The 14,213-nt window shown below is 44.1% G+C and overlaps 1 protein-coding gene and 1 long non-coding RNA gene across 2 annotated transcripts in view; one reads left to right on the top strand and one right to left on the bottom strand.

The window, feature by feature from the left end:
- LOC311528527 overlaps positions 1-14,213 on the bottom strand; it is a 26,078-nt gene extending 11,865 nt beyond the window's left edge. The window contains exon 1 of the long non-coding RNA XR_014713625.1: positions 14,124-14,213. This is a non-coding gene — a long non-coding RNA (uncharacterized lncRNA). The remainder of the gene's footprint in view (positions 1-14,123) is intronic.
- ASB11 (ankyrin repeat and SOCS box containing 11) overlaps positions 1,507-14,213 on the top strand; it is a gene marked incomplete at its 5' end in the record, with an annotated part of 38,952 nt that continues 26,245 nt past the window's right edge. Inside the window, 2 exons of the mRNA XM_084643653.1 lie at positions 1,507-1,684; positions 5,143-5,222. Coding sequence (XP_084499779.1) covers positions 1,507-1,684; positions 5,143-5,222 — 258 coding nt within the window. The remainder of the gene's footprint in view (positions 1,685-5,142; positions 5,223-14,213) is intronic.

Raw genomic sequence — 14,213 nt, 5'->3', positions numbered from 1 at the left:
CATCACATCTCAAAGAACCACAGTTACAGTAAGTAACCATTTATATTCTCTGTTGCAGCAGTTCTCAGACACTGGTCTGTGGAGAGCTGGCTGGTCACATGATACTGGCTCTTCCCCTTATTTTCATTTGCTAAACTGCATTAAGTTAGCTGATAATACATTATTTTACTTATCCAGGTGAACCATTGCAGTAGTTATGCACTTGTGAGAGGGAAAGCAGGTGGTGTGCATAAACACTTCCTTTCTTATTAACATGTGGCGCATATTAAACTTCTTTACAGTATCACAGATAGCTTCAAAGGTGGCAGACTGATTCACTTGAATTGTGCTTTTTTTTCCCACCAAACAGTTTTTCTTTTCTCCTCCCCTTTTATCAGTCTGTCTAAGCAGTCACTGTAAGGGGTGCTAGTCACTGGGATCCCAACACCAGCGGGCAAGTACCTGTATTTTTTATTCTAGTGGTAGCTGAGAGACTGAGGTGCTGAAGCATGACATGGGGATAGTTGGAATGCTGGAGAGTTGGGAGGAGAAGGGGGAAACCAAATAACTGCACTTGAAGTTGTCAGGGAAATAATTCACTGTAATATTTTGTTCCACATGTCCAACTATGAGGTATCTTTAAGAAGGGAGGTCTTTCTCCACAGCTGGTATGACCTTTGAGGTCCAAGTTCACTGAAGGCTACAGTCTTTCTCTTGGGCTACAGGTGAACTTGCAGGAAGGAGTGAGATGGTTCATTCCTCGTTTCTAGACTATTCCCCTCCCCAGATATTATTTATTTGATTAGTGCTGACGAAGTGTGTGGGGATATTGAGTACACACACACATATTCCCCTACCCTCAAGGAGATTGACTGGGATGCTGAGCTAGCATAAAGTCCTGCCTGCCCATGCAGATCCCTTTGCAGGATTGGACCCTACCACAGACACACAAATTGGGAAGCACTGGGACATGAGTGGGAGGGTTGGTTGGCTTAATGACTTGGGGTTTTTACATCATAAACTCACCTCTGGGACTTATGGGAGAAGTGGTTTTTAAGAGGAACTTAAATAATGGGAGGATTGTGCGTTCACCTAAATACATACTGCCAAAGTGCTTTGCTCTGTATAGGAGCCATGTGCCTCTCAGGAAAAGAAAAGTCAACCTAATACCAGAGAGGTAACATCTCTAATTTTCAAAAATTACACCTATACATTATGAAAACCATTGTTTCAGTTTCTTCAGTGTGTGTCATGGTATTTGTAGTGAATATCCACATAGTGTTTTCTGTCATCCAGAGATGGGAAAATGTCAGTACTTGACATAATTACAGCCCAATAAAACCATGAAATGATTTAATACCCAACATTGTTATTCAACATCAGTGGCTGTCCCAGAATAAAAATGGAATGTATTTTTGGTAACTGAGGAACAGCAAGTGCTGGAGGGTTGAAAATAGATGTCATATGATACCAGTTATAGCCTGGTGAAACTTAGCAGACCTGGGAAACTTCAAAGAGCAAGCCAAAATGGAGGGCAATTCTATACTCCATGCTTTTAACAACATCTATTTTGCAATCTTTGCTTTATTTTGCTTCAAGCTTTTAATTAAGATTTCTTTGGCTCTGCTGACCCACTTCTATATTGTTAAAGGCAACAGAAAAGAGGCTGCCAGGATAGCAGAAGAGATCTATGGAATAGCGCCAGGTAAAATGTTAATTATGGGCACTAACGAATTGAGCTGTGTTCTAAGTTTTATGCCTTGAGAAATTAGATTTTAACCACTGTGCAAAATATGACTCTCTATCAGTTAGCCAGCTTGACTGTGAACAACACTTGTTTAAGTATAGTAAATATAGAATAATAGTAAAGTAAATAAAGAAGTTTGCTTTGGGAAGCAAAGAACTTGTCAGAGTCAACTGTGTGAGTGACAAGGGTTTTACTATGTATCCTAGTTTACAACCAGAGAGCATTTAGGGAAGAGGTTTAGACTGTGGGTTTTCTGAAGAAAGATACCAGGAAGGGTGTAATTAATGCCTGACTAAATCTAAGTCTAGTGTCCATGTTCTTTTGAACCAGACCATAAAAAAGAGCATAGCTAAAATTCCTGTGAGACCAAAAGTATGGAAATGACTATACGTAATGGGCCTCCAAAGAATCATTTTCCCATTTGTTTCTTTCCAAGTACTGTTTCTACAGACTTAAACGAATTTGTCACAATAGTGCATTGATAGGAATTAACACAAAAGTAACGCTTCTAATTAAAAAACAACAACGAGGAGTCCTTGTAGCCCAAATGAATTTGTTAGTCTCTAACGTGCTACAAGGACTCCTCATTGGTTTTTTGTTGACCCAGACTAACATGGCTAGCACTCTGAAACCTGTCACTTTTAATTAAAGTGTGTTATGGCTTTAAAAATAACTGCTAACCAGTAATTGATTTCCTAATTAAATCATAAAGACACAGTATTTAGTGACATCATTCTTATTAGGGGCTAGACTCTGAGACTCTTACTCAGGATGTGTATATATACACATATTCTATTCAGCCTGAGGCAGACACCTGACATGGAAAACTTCAGTCTTACTCTATGAGTGGTCCTATGGAAGCGAGAGGAACTATTTGCAGTGTAAGAGGACAACTCATTGTAAGAGTATCAGAATCTGGGCCAAAGTGAAGATTCAGCAACTTATTACCAAGCTCATATAAAGCAGACTAAATAGTTATTTATCCCCATCTCTGCAATGTGTTAGAATCTATCGTATGGTTTATTAGAAAAGAGTGCTGTTAATTTATTGACTAAGTACTTATTACATATGCCTTAATTTAAATTTCGTGAAATATTTGATAATTGGCTTTTCCCACCTGTATACAGATTCTTTATCTAAGTGCATACAAAGTTACCAGGACTCCATCATATGTTTATCTGCAGGTTGCCATTTGCAAATAGCCATCAAGGATAATCTTTCAAAACAAAAGGTCATGTGATGTTGTTGCCTGGGCACTAGATTGGATTACAGATACAGTGTCACAGCCTAAAGTAAAAGCAATGTTGAGAGAAGCAGCAGCCGAGCTGCTTAAATTATCTGTAGAAACTTAGAAAGGACATAAAATTTCAGACATGCCTTTGGTAACCGGCGAGTTAAGAGACGCCCTTTATGGGAACTACATTTGCCACACGTTTCAGGGAGGTATGTTGCTGTAGCTGACATGGAAATATGTGTGTGCATTCTCATGGTGAGAAGAGTGCCTGCTTTATGTAACATGAAGTGTGTAAATATATACATACAGTATAGACGTGTGTGAAATGTTTGTATATGCAGCACAGTGTGTGTGTGTGTGTTAGGTTAATTAGAGCTGGGGGTGGAAGCACCGTCTATTATTAAGGTTGCTGGCTGCTTCCCATTATATAACTTTGCCAAAGTTTTAACTGTTCAGACTGAAATTTTTCATGTCAGGTGTCTGCCTCAGGGTGAATAGAGTATGTGTACATATACATACATAACTTGCAGCCAAAACGTTTCAGCATTTTCTGAGAGCAAGGCTAGGGAAAAATCCATTGTTCTGCCTGTGTTCAAAAATTTGGGTGGCCTTTTATTTGAGAAGAACTAGTGCTCCCACACTTTGGAGCAAGGACTCGCAATCTGGCAGGATGGTCCTTTGTATCCTTTTGCCATTCCTGTGAAAGTCTGCCCAAATTTGGCATTGTAACCTTGCCACTGCAGACTCGGTTGGGACTGGTGACTGAAACTGAGGGCTGGGAGCTTGTCTCTTCTGTGCTCAATGGGTATGTCTACTCTGCAATTAAAAATCTATGGCTGGCTTGTGGCAGCTGACTTGAGCTCACAGGGCTCAGGCTTAGGGGCTATTTAACGGCAGTGTAGACATTTGGGCTCAGGCTGGAGCTTGACCTGTGAGGCGGGAGGATCCTAGAGCTCAGGCTGCAGCCCAAGCCCAATGTCTACACTGCAATATAACAGCCCCTTAGCTCAAGCTCTGCAAGCCTGAGTCAGCTGGCACAGGCCAGCAACAGGTGTCTAACTGCAGTGTAGACATACCCTTAGTGGCCTTCTGCTGGGCTCAGGCAACATGGAGGGGGAAGCTGCCTGATTGAAATGCAGAGCGGATGAGATGAGAGACAGCTCTGGGTAGGGAGGCAGAGAATAGATTGGGAAATACGGAAAAAATGTGGTTCTGATGAGAACTGGACTGAAACCAAATTTCAAAATGTCAAAATTTCCCACAAATCTGAGATTTCTGCCAGCTCTAATTGTGAGGCAGTTTGGTTTTAGATGCTAAACTGTGGCCAGTAAATTCTCTCTGCCTGAATCACTAAAGCTAAAATAACTTTTGTAATGATCTGCTTGGCTGAACATGTATAAATCTGTTGGTAGCAGCTCTATTGAAGTGGGACCAAAAATGGGTGGGGGGAAGACAAACTAAGACAAAGTAGCCAGCATTGAGAAGTTTGTTGTTCAAAATGATGTAGAAAAGCAGGAATCAAGCACCTGGCAGAGTGTATTTTTTCATGTTCCTCTGAAATCTTCAAGTGAGGAAGAGAAAAAAAAATACTATTATCTGCTAATGTGTATAAGTGGGAAAGGTAGACACATTTATAGTATATATTAGTTTCAGAGAAAAAATTGTGGGGGACAAATTAGAATTGGCTTGATGTACATGTCACCCCCAAAGCTCAGCTAGTGTTTGCATGCAATACATCTCATAACAAAGTGAAAACAAACCCATAGAGCAAATTTGTGACAAAATTTAAGTTACCCAATAAAGCCTGTGGCCAAGATATCTTTAAAAAAAAAAAAGGTGCAGGATTTTGAAGATTGTCCCAGAGAGTCTCAATGACATTGTACTGCTAACTCACATCGGTACTTTTAAAAATCCCTGCCATAAGGCTTTACTTAGGTTTCTAAATAAGTGACCTGATTTTCAGAAACGCTGGGTGTGCAGCAGTTCCCACTGAAATCAATTTTTGTAGGCAATCTCACTTTGTTGGTTTCAGGCCAGCACTGACACAGCTTGAACAATCGTCCCAAATAGATAAGGGGGGGATGTGTGTAATAATTTGTCTTGTGATTTTTTTGGAACTGTTTGTATCTTGATGTCTCTGTGCCTTTGCAATGCCTTTGAATGAACTCTTGGGCTGTTTTAGGTTCATGGGCAGATCGATCTCCTCTTCATGAAGCTGCTTTCCAAGGGCGCCTGCTATCTTTGAAAACGTTGATTGCACAGGTAAGAAACCAAAAATAAATAAATAAAAGGTTAGGTAGGCCTCAGAATTTTTTTGGTTAGATCTTAACCATGAATGATGTGATAGATTATAGTGGGCACTCTAAGACATAGAGTTAGGGTTCTAAATAAAAAGATATACTGGACACATTTTGTCATATTAAATGTTGGGGGTAAGCTCAAAACAAAGGCCACAGATCACACTGAGTTATAATAAGCAAACATGATCTTTGGGTTTGTTTTCAAAGGCAAACAATACAAACAGGCTTCAAAGGACTTGAATATAAAGATACCAAAATTATTTATCCTGTATTAATGATCAGGTATTACACTTCTGTAAGGCTGCAAATGTGTATGTTGCCTTATAAAACAGAGCCAGACATGTTCCCTGCCACAGAGCAGCTTACAAGCTCCCTCAAGTCCTGTGAGGTGCTGTACGGCCTCCACACCCACTGAAGCCACAGATCCAGATGGGCAAAAGTGGGGAGGAAAAAAGGATCAAGGAGAACAAGAGGAGAAAGGGGATAGTGGATAGGTCCGAGGAGCAGATTATAGTTAGAAACTCTAGGAGAACAATTAACCAAAATGCAACCTGGAAGGATAACACATTGGTTCTCCCTTCCTGAAAATGATCTGCTACCAAGGAGATGGTCCATTGAGTCCAAGTGCAGTCTATTTTGTCATAATACAGATGTAGGATTCCAAGCAGTGGGAAACATTTAAAATCTTTTAGCAAAGGCAGCCAGTGTTCACTGTTTGGTCACGACTTGGATTAATTGTGCTGGTCTCTGGGACTTAGTGGATGCTGTAGTGGAAGAAAAGAAAATTTTCCTTTTTCTGCACAGCAGTAGGTTTCAAAAATTATTTATGTTCTGATCTATCAGAGTCAAAGGCAATGTCTATACTCCAGGCGTTGTGATTCCCTGCCCACTACCACCTACTCATGGCAGTTTGAGGAGAACTGGTCTTCGTATGAATAGCAGTGTAGCATGGGAAGTGGGAGCTGTGGCCTGGCTTAGCTGAGCCACGTACAAACCAGCTTGAACTCATGGATATGTACTCCATCTGTGCTGCTGCGACTATACTGTTGATGCTTGCACTGTCTCCCTCAAGCTAGCGTGAGAAAGTCTACACAAGCTGGGAATCACCCCTTGCTCAAAGTGTAGACATTGCCAAAGTGTGACATCAGTCACTGGTGCTCAAGATTCATCTCTTCATTCTTTATTTCTCCCGGGGCTGTCCAACTCTTTCTGTGACGAGGGCCATAAGACATTTTGAATTATGGTTTACGGGCCAGACCAACAAAGTTAGGGCCATATCCCACCATTGATCCACAACAAAACAACAGTGGTATTTACAATGATGAAGGGTAAAACATGACCATGATGCAGTAACTAAACTCTTAGTACCTTAACTGAAGTAATTTCATTCAGATCACGCACTAAGAAAAATGATGCACAATGCCTCATTGCTTTGTCTGTCTTTTGTTTGGTCATTTACGTGCATTTATTCAATTTGTATGCATACGTGCACAGACACTGTCTTGTGGTGACTGTGCGAATTGCAAGCTTAAGTTATTTGAAAAACTATTTTTTTAAATTCACACCATAAGGCTTAAGAGTTAGCTCTCGGTTTTGATGAATGGGGGGAGTTCACTTTGCTTAGAGCTGTTCTTTCAGGATGTCCATAGATTTAGGAAGACAACAGACTGGACTTCTACATAAAGTGCTTCCGCCGACGTACATGGGCTGAAATTGTGGAAAAGCAGCATCACTTGCCCCATAACCACAGCCGTGCAGAACACAATGCCATCCACAGCTTCAGAAACAGCTCTGACATCATAATCAAAAAGGCTGACAAAGAAGGTGCTGTCGTCATCATGAATAGGTCGAAATATGAACAAGAGGCTGCTAGGCAGCTCTCCAACATCACTTTCTACAAGCCATTACCCTCTGATCCCACTGAGGGTTACCAAAAGAAACTACATCATTTGCTCAAGAAACTCCCTGAAAAAGCACAAGAACAAATCTGCACAGACACGCCCCTGGAACCCGACCTGGGATATTCTATCTACTACCCAAGATCCAAAAACCTGGAAATCCTGGATGCCCCATCATCTCAGGCATTGGCATCCTGACAGCAGGATTGTCTGGCTATGTAGACTCCCTCCTCAGGCCCTACGCTACCAGCACTCCCAGCTATCTTTGAGACACCACTGACTTCCTGAGGAAACTACAATCCATCGGTGATCTTCCTGAAAACACCATCCTGGCCACTATGTATGTAGAAGCCCTCTACAACAACATTCCACACAAAGATGGACTACAAGCCGTCAGGAACAGTATCCCCGATAATGTCACGGCTAACCTGGTGGCTGAACTTTGTGACTTTGTCCTTACCCATAACTATTTCACATTTGGGGACAATGTATACCTTCAAATCAGCGGCACTGTCATGGCTACCTGCATGGCCCCACAGTATGCCAACATTTTTATGGCTGACTTAGAACAACGCTTCCTCAGCTCTCGTCCCCTAACGCCCCTACTCTACTTGCGCTACACTGATGACATCTTCATCATTTGGACCCATGGAAAAGAAGCCCTTGAGGAATTCCACCATGATTTCAACAATTTCCATCCCACCATCAACCTCAGCCTGGACCAGTCCACACAAGAGATCCGCTTCCTGGACACTACAGTGTTAATAAGCGATGGTCACATAAACACAACCCTATACTGGAAACCTACTGACCGCTATTCCTACCTACATGCCTCCAGCTTTCATCCAGACCACACCACACCACATGATCCATTGTCTACAGCCAAGCTCTACGATACAACCGCATTTGCTCCAACCCCTCAGACAGAGACAAACACCTACAAGATCTCTATCAAGCATTCTCATAACTACAGTACCCACCTGCTGAAGTGAAGAAACAGATTGACAGAGCCAGAAGAGTACCCAGAAGTCACCTACTACAGGACAGGCCCAACAAAGAAAATAACACAACGCCACTAGCCATCACCTTCAGCCCCCAACTAAAACCTCTCCAACGCATCATCAAGGATCTACAACCTATCCTGAAGGATGACCCATCACTCTCACAGATCTTGGGAGACAGGCCAGTCCTTGCTTACACACAGCCCCCAAACCTGAAACAAATACTCACCAGCAACCACACACCACACAACAGAACCACTAACCCAGGAACATATCCTTGCAACAAAGCCCGTTGCCAACTGTGTCCACATATCTATTCAGGGGACACCATCATAGGGCGTAATCACATCAGCCACACTATCAGATGCTCGTTCACCTGCACATCTACCAATGTGATATATGCCAGCAATGCCCCTCTGCCATGTACATTGGTCAAACTGGACAGTCTCTACGTAAAAGAATAAATGGACACAAATCAGACATCAAGAATTATAACATTCAAAAACCAGTTGGAGAACACTTCAATCTCTTTGGTCACTCGATTACAGACCTAAAAGTTGCAATTCTTCAATAAAAAGACTTCAAAACCAGACTCCAACGAGAGACTGCCGAATTGGAATCAATTTGCAAACTGGATACAGTTAACTTAGGCTTGAATAGAGACTGGGAGTGGATGGGTCATTAAACAAAGTAAAACTATTTCCCCTTGTTTATTCCCCCCCCCACACACACACACACTGTTCCTCAGACGTTCTTGTCAACTGCTGGAAATGGCCCACCTTGATTATCACTACAAAAGGTTTCCCCGCCCCTGCCTCCCCGCTCTCCTGCTGGTAATAGCTCACCTTAAGTGATCAGTCTCGTTACAGTGTGTATGGTAACATCCATTGTTTCTTGTTCTGTGTGTATATACATCTCCTCAGTGTATTTTCCACTGAATGCATCCGATGAAGTGACCTGTAGCCCACGAAAGCTTATGCTCTAATAAATTTGTTAGTCTCTAAGGTGCCACAAGTACTCCTTTTCTTTTTGCGAATACAGACTAACATGGCTGCTACTCTGCATCAGTTACATTCAATTCACATTTGGAAGGATTTTTTCACTGCCATAAAGTCTCAAAACTTTTCTCTCAATGAATGGTTGAATTCTGAGGAATTGGAATTTGTCATATGAGTCATATAAATACTTTTAGGAAGCCAGATCCTGCCTGTGAGCTAATGTATTTTATGCCTCTGATATGTTACAAGACATCTCTCTCTCAGTGATCTCTACAGAAAGTAGAAAATAGGAGATGCTCCGGGGCCACTGTACCAACTGTCAAGGACAAAAGGTGGCCTTAATTTATTACAGAGTACTCCATAGAACAGCCCATAAGAGCGGCCATACTGGGTCAGACCAAAGGTCCATCTAGCCCAGTAACCTGTGTTCCAACGGTGGCTAATACCAGGTACCCCAAAGGAAATGAACAGAACACGTAATCATCAAGTGATCCGCCCCCTGTTGCCCACTCCCAGCTTTTGGCAAACAGAGGCTCGGGACACCATCCCTGCCCATCTTTGCTAATAGCCACTGATGGATCTATCCACCAGGAACTTATCGAGTTCTTTTTTGAACCCTGTTATAGTCTTGGTCTTAACAACATCCTCCGTCAAAGAGTTCCACAGGTTGACTGTGCATTGTGTGAAGAAATAGAATAATAGAATATCAGGGTTGGAAGGGACTTCAGGAGGTCATCTAGTCCAACCCCCTGCTCAAAGCAGGACCAATCCGCAACTAAAGCATCCCAACCAGGGCTTTGTCAAGCTTAACCTTAAAAACCTCTAAGGAAGGAGAGACCACAACCTCCCTATACTTCCTTTTGTTTGGTTTAAACCTGCTGCCTATCAATTTCATTTGGTGGCCCCTAGTTCTTGTGTTATAAGAAGGAGTAAATAACATTCTTATTGACTTTCTCCACACCGGGCATGATTTGATAGACCTCTATCACGTCCCCCCTTAGTCGTCTCTTTTCTAAGGTGAAAAGTCCCAGTCTTATTAATCTCTCCTCAGATGGAAGCTGTTCCATACCCCTAATAATTTTTGTTGCCCTTTTCTGAACCTTTTCCAATTCCAAAAGCTCTGAACCCCTGCAAGGGGAGAAGGTCCCAGAGTCCAGGCTCCAGCCCAAATGGGAACCTCTACATTGCTCTTAGTTCTCGATCATTCTTTACCAACCCTCCAACTTCAAGTAATTTTTAAGGTAGAAGGGAAAAGTACATTGTGGAGGGGGAAAGGAAGGGTGCAAGTGATAAGGAATATGGCTCACTTGTTCAGCTCTCTCTTTCTGGCTCTAGTTTTTCAGGTTGCCATGATGATCATATGGTACTATATTGAAGAAGTGCTGTTGGACTGCAGCTGTGAACATGATTTTTTTTACCTTAGATATGCCGAAATATGGATTTACTTAATGGCACTTCTTTAAAACATGCAGCAATTTCACAAATAAAAACACATAGCACATAGTTTAAAACAAACACAATTTTCTCCCTGCGGGGAGGAATGAAGAAAGAACAACCCATGACTGATGCAAAGCACATGACTTGATGCGTCATTGGAAGCTACTCAAATACTACAGAAATAGGTGAAGTGCCAGAACGTGAATAGAACAGAATCCGCATGCCTAGTCCCTGGTGCATCATTATACTTGTAGTACTTGAAGTGTTCTTGGTACTTTGCAGAATATAGAAAAATCACAGTACCCGATTTGCAGAACTTTACAACCTAAGTTTATAGGAATAGGGATGATGGAAGAAAAGGAGATGGGAATCATGGGATTACTTTTTTTTAATCTATGGTTGCATCTCTAGTCTGATTCTGCATGCCTTGAAGCCAGTGGTGAGCTGGAGCCGGTTCGCTGGAACTGGTTGTTAAATTTAGAAGCCCTTTTAGATCTGGTTGGGACAACCGGTTCTAAAAGGGCTTCTAAATTTAACAACTGGCCAAAAGTGGTGCGTTAGGTGCCGACTCCGTGGGTGCTCCAGGGCTGGAGCACCCATGGGGAAAATTTGGTGGGTGCAGAGCACCCACCGGCAGCTCCCCACCCAGCCCCAGCTTACCTCGGCTCTGCGTCCGCCTCCTCCCCTGAATGCGCCGCCCCGCTCTGCTTCTCTGCCCCCTCCCCCAGCTTCCCACGAATCAGCTATTCGCGCAGGAAGCCTGGGAGGGCTGAGAAGCAGGCAGCGGCTTCCCGCTCAGGCTCAGGGAGGCGGAGGCAGAGCGGAGGTGAGCTGCAGCAAGGGGCGCGAGGAGGGCCGCCCGCACTGCAGCAGGTAACCCGAGGGGGGCGCGCAGGGGAACCACTCCTGGCCCCAGCTCGCCTCCGCCTCGCTGGGCCTGAGTGCGAAGCTGCCTCCTGCTTCTCAGCCCTCCCAGGCTTCCCGCGCAAACAGCTGATTCACGGGAAATGGGGGGGGAAAAGGGGGACGGAGAAGCAGAGCAGGGCGGTGTGTTCAGGGGCAGAGACGGAGGCGAGCTGGGGCAGGGCGCAGGGTGGGGAGCTGCTGGTGGGTGCTCTGCACCCACCAAATTTTCCCTGTGGGTGCTCCAGCCTCGAAGCACCCACGGAGTGGGCGCCTAAGGTGCCACTTTTGATGTGGGGGGAGCGGTCGCTCCCCCTGCTCCCCCCCAACTATGCTACCCCCCCCCCTCTAGGAGCCAGAGGCACCTGCTGGATGCTTCCTGGGAGCTGCCCCAGGTAAGCACTGCCAGGACTCCCCATCATGCCCCCCGGCAGGTCCCTCTGGCTCTTAGGGGCGGGGTGGGCACCAACTATGGTGGCCCACAAGACCCTCCTGCCTGGTTCTGGGGGCAGTCAGGGGACAGGGGAAGGGGTGAATGGGGCAGGGGTCCTGGGGGGGCATCAAGGAACACGGGGGGTTGGATGGGGCAGAAGTCCTGGGGGCCGGGGGTGGGCCACAACCCCCTCGTGGGGTGAGGAGGGAACCGGTTGTTAAGGTTTTGGCAGCTCATCACTGCTGGAAGCCATTGATTTCAGCAATGCAGGACTGGACTTCCAGTTGGTAAAGCTAGTCAAGGGAGTAATCACTGAAGGGAGCGGAATGGGGTTGATCCACAGCAGCAAGATGAATTATGGGGTAAAGCTGCGCATGCTATAGCATAGGCATTGCTCACTGTTGTCAAGCTGCCTATGCAGTTTGCCTTGACGTTCAAATTAAACAGGTATCTTTACTTTAAAAGAAATCCAAACACTTTTTTTTAAGATGTGGTTTCAAAGATGAAGTCACTTACTGACCTAAGACCACAAGTACCATGGAAAGTCAGTGGAACTTGTCCACTTAAATCACTTAGGTGCTTTAAAAACTCCTACCTGTCAAGGCCGGGAAGCTAAGGGCCAGATTTTCAAGAGTTCAGCACCCACCCAGTTCTTGTTGAGGCACCTAAATAAGTGGCTGGATTTTCAAAGAAGTTTGGCAAAGTTATGATCAACTGTTTCTTCTGATGGGAAGGGCTGGACACCATTATCTAAAGTCAGGGCTACTAGTTCTTAGTTTAAGCATTTTTTTACTGATGAAATTGATTACTTGAGTTTTCAATAGATGGGGTATGTTTCCTTTCACTGGATTACTGTTTTCATGTGTTAGGTGTATATATATCTAACTCCGGTGTATTGCTTTAATGCTGTATCACTACCTCCATTTCTTTTCTTCACACAAAGGATTTGTACAGCACCTTTCCTTCCTATGGCGGGGGGCGGGGCGGGGGTATATTGTGCAGTGAATGCACTCCTACTGTAAAGCTATAAAATAGAGTAATTTTAGGAAGGTCACATCAGGTGCAAAAGGAATATTGAGCTTCATGTTAGAATCATAGAATCATAGAATATCAGGGTTGGAAGGGACCTCAGGAGGTCATCTAGTCCAACCCCCTGCTCAAAGCAGGACCAATCCCCAGTTAAATCATCCCAGCCAGGGCTTTGTCAAGCCTGACCTTAAAAACTTCTAAGGAAGGAGATTCTACCACCTCCCTAGGTAACGCATTCCAGTGTTTCACCACCCTCCTAGTGAAAAAGTTTTTCCTAATATCCAACCTAAACCTCCCCCACTGCAACTTGAGACCATTACTCCTTGTCCTGTCCTCCTCTACCACTGAGAATAGTCTAGAACCATCCTCTCTGGAACCACCTCTCAGGTAGTTGAAAGCAGCTATCAAATCCCCCCTCATTCTTCTCTTCTGCAGACTAAACAATCCCAGTTCCCTCAGCCTCTCCTCATAAGTCGTGTTCCAGACCCCTAATCATTTTTGTTGCCCTTCGCTGGACTCTCTCCAGTTTATTCACATCCTTCTTGTAGTGTGGGGCCCAAAACTGGACACAGTACTCCAGATGAGGCCTCACCAATGTCGAATAGAGGGGGACTATCATGGCTCTCGATCTGCTCGCTATGCCCCTACTTATACATCCCAAAATGCCATTGGCCTTCTTGGCAACAAGGGCACACTGCTGACTCATATCCAGCTTCTCGTCCACTGTCACCCCTAGGTCCTTTTCCGCAGAACTGCTGCCTAGCCATTCGGTCCCTAATTCTCTTACATGTTTCCCTCATATGGACATGAGCCAGCAAAGCGTTTAATTTTAAGAGAATTGTTTATTTAAAAATATTCACTTCCTCTAGTTTAAATTGTTGAGCTAGGGGGTATTGTGACTGTTTTTAATGCTTGTCGTATCAGTGGGTTGTGACTGGCTACTTTCACAGCACTGAATTGTCCAGAAATATTTATTCCCATGTATAATATTTGCTGCTACAAAGGAAAAAAACACCGCCACCATCTTGTGAACTGCCTGGGGGAGGAGGGGGGAAGCATCTAGACCCGAGCATGATATACTTACAGATACTGCATTTGGAACGTCAGAGTTTGGATTATGTTCCAGAGAACTGATTTCCAATGTACATGTGCATGAATTCTTACTTGTCATTTGATGGAACTATAGTCTGGAAGACGTACACCAAAGTCCCAGTCATGTTTGGAGCCAGCCATATTTGCGCTGCTTTTCCCCCT

The sequence above is a fragment of the Lepidochelys olivacea genome (assembly GCF_965140295.1).
Source record: "Lepidochelys olivacea isolate rLepOli2 genome assembly, chromosome: 1".
In the NCBI taxonomy this organism is placed as follows: Eukaryota; Metazoa; Chordata; order Testudines; family Cheloniidae; genus Lepidochelys; species Lepidochelys olivacea.
This window is presented reverse-complemented; position numbering and strand designations above follow the sequence as displayed.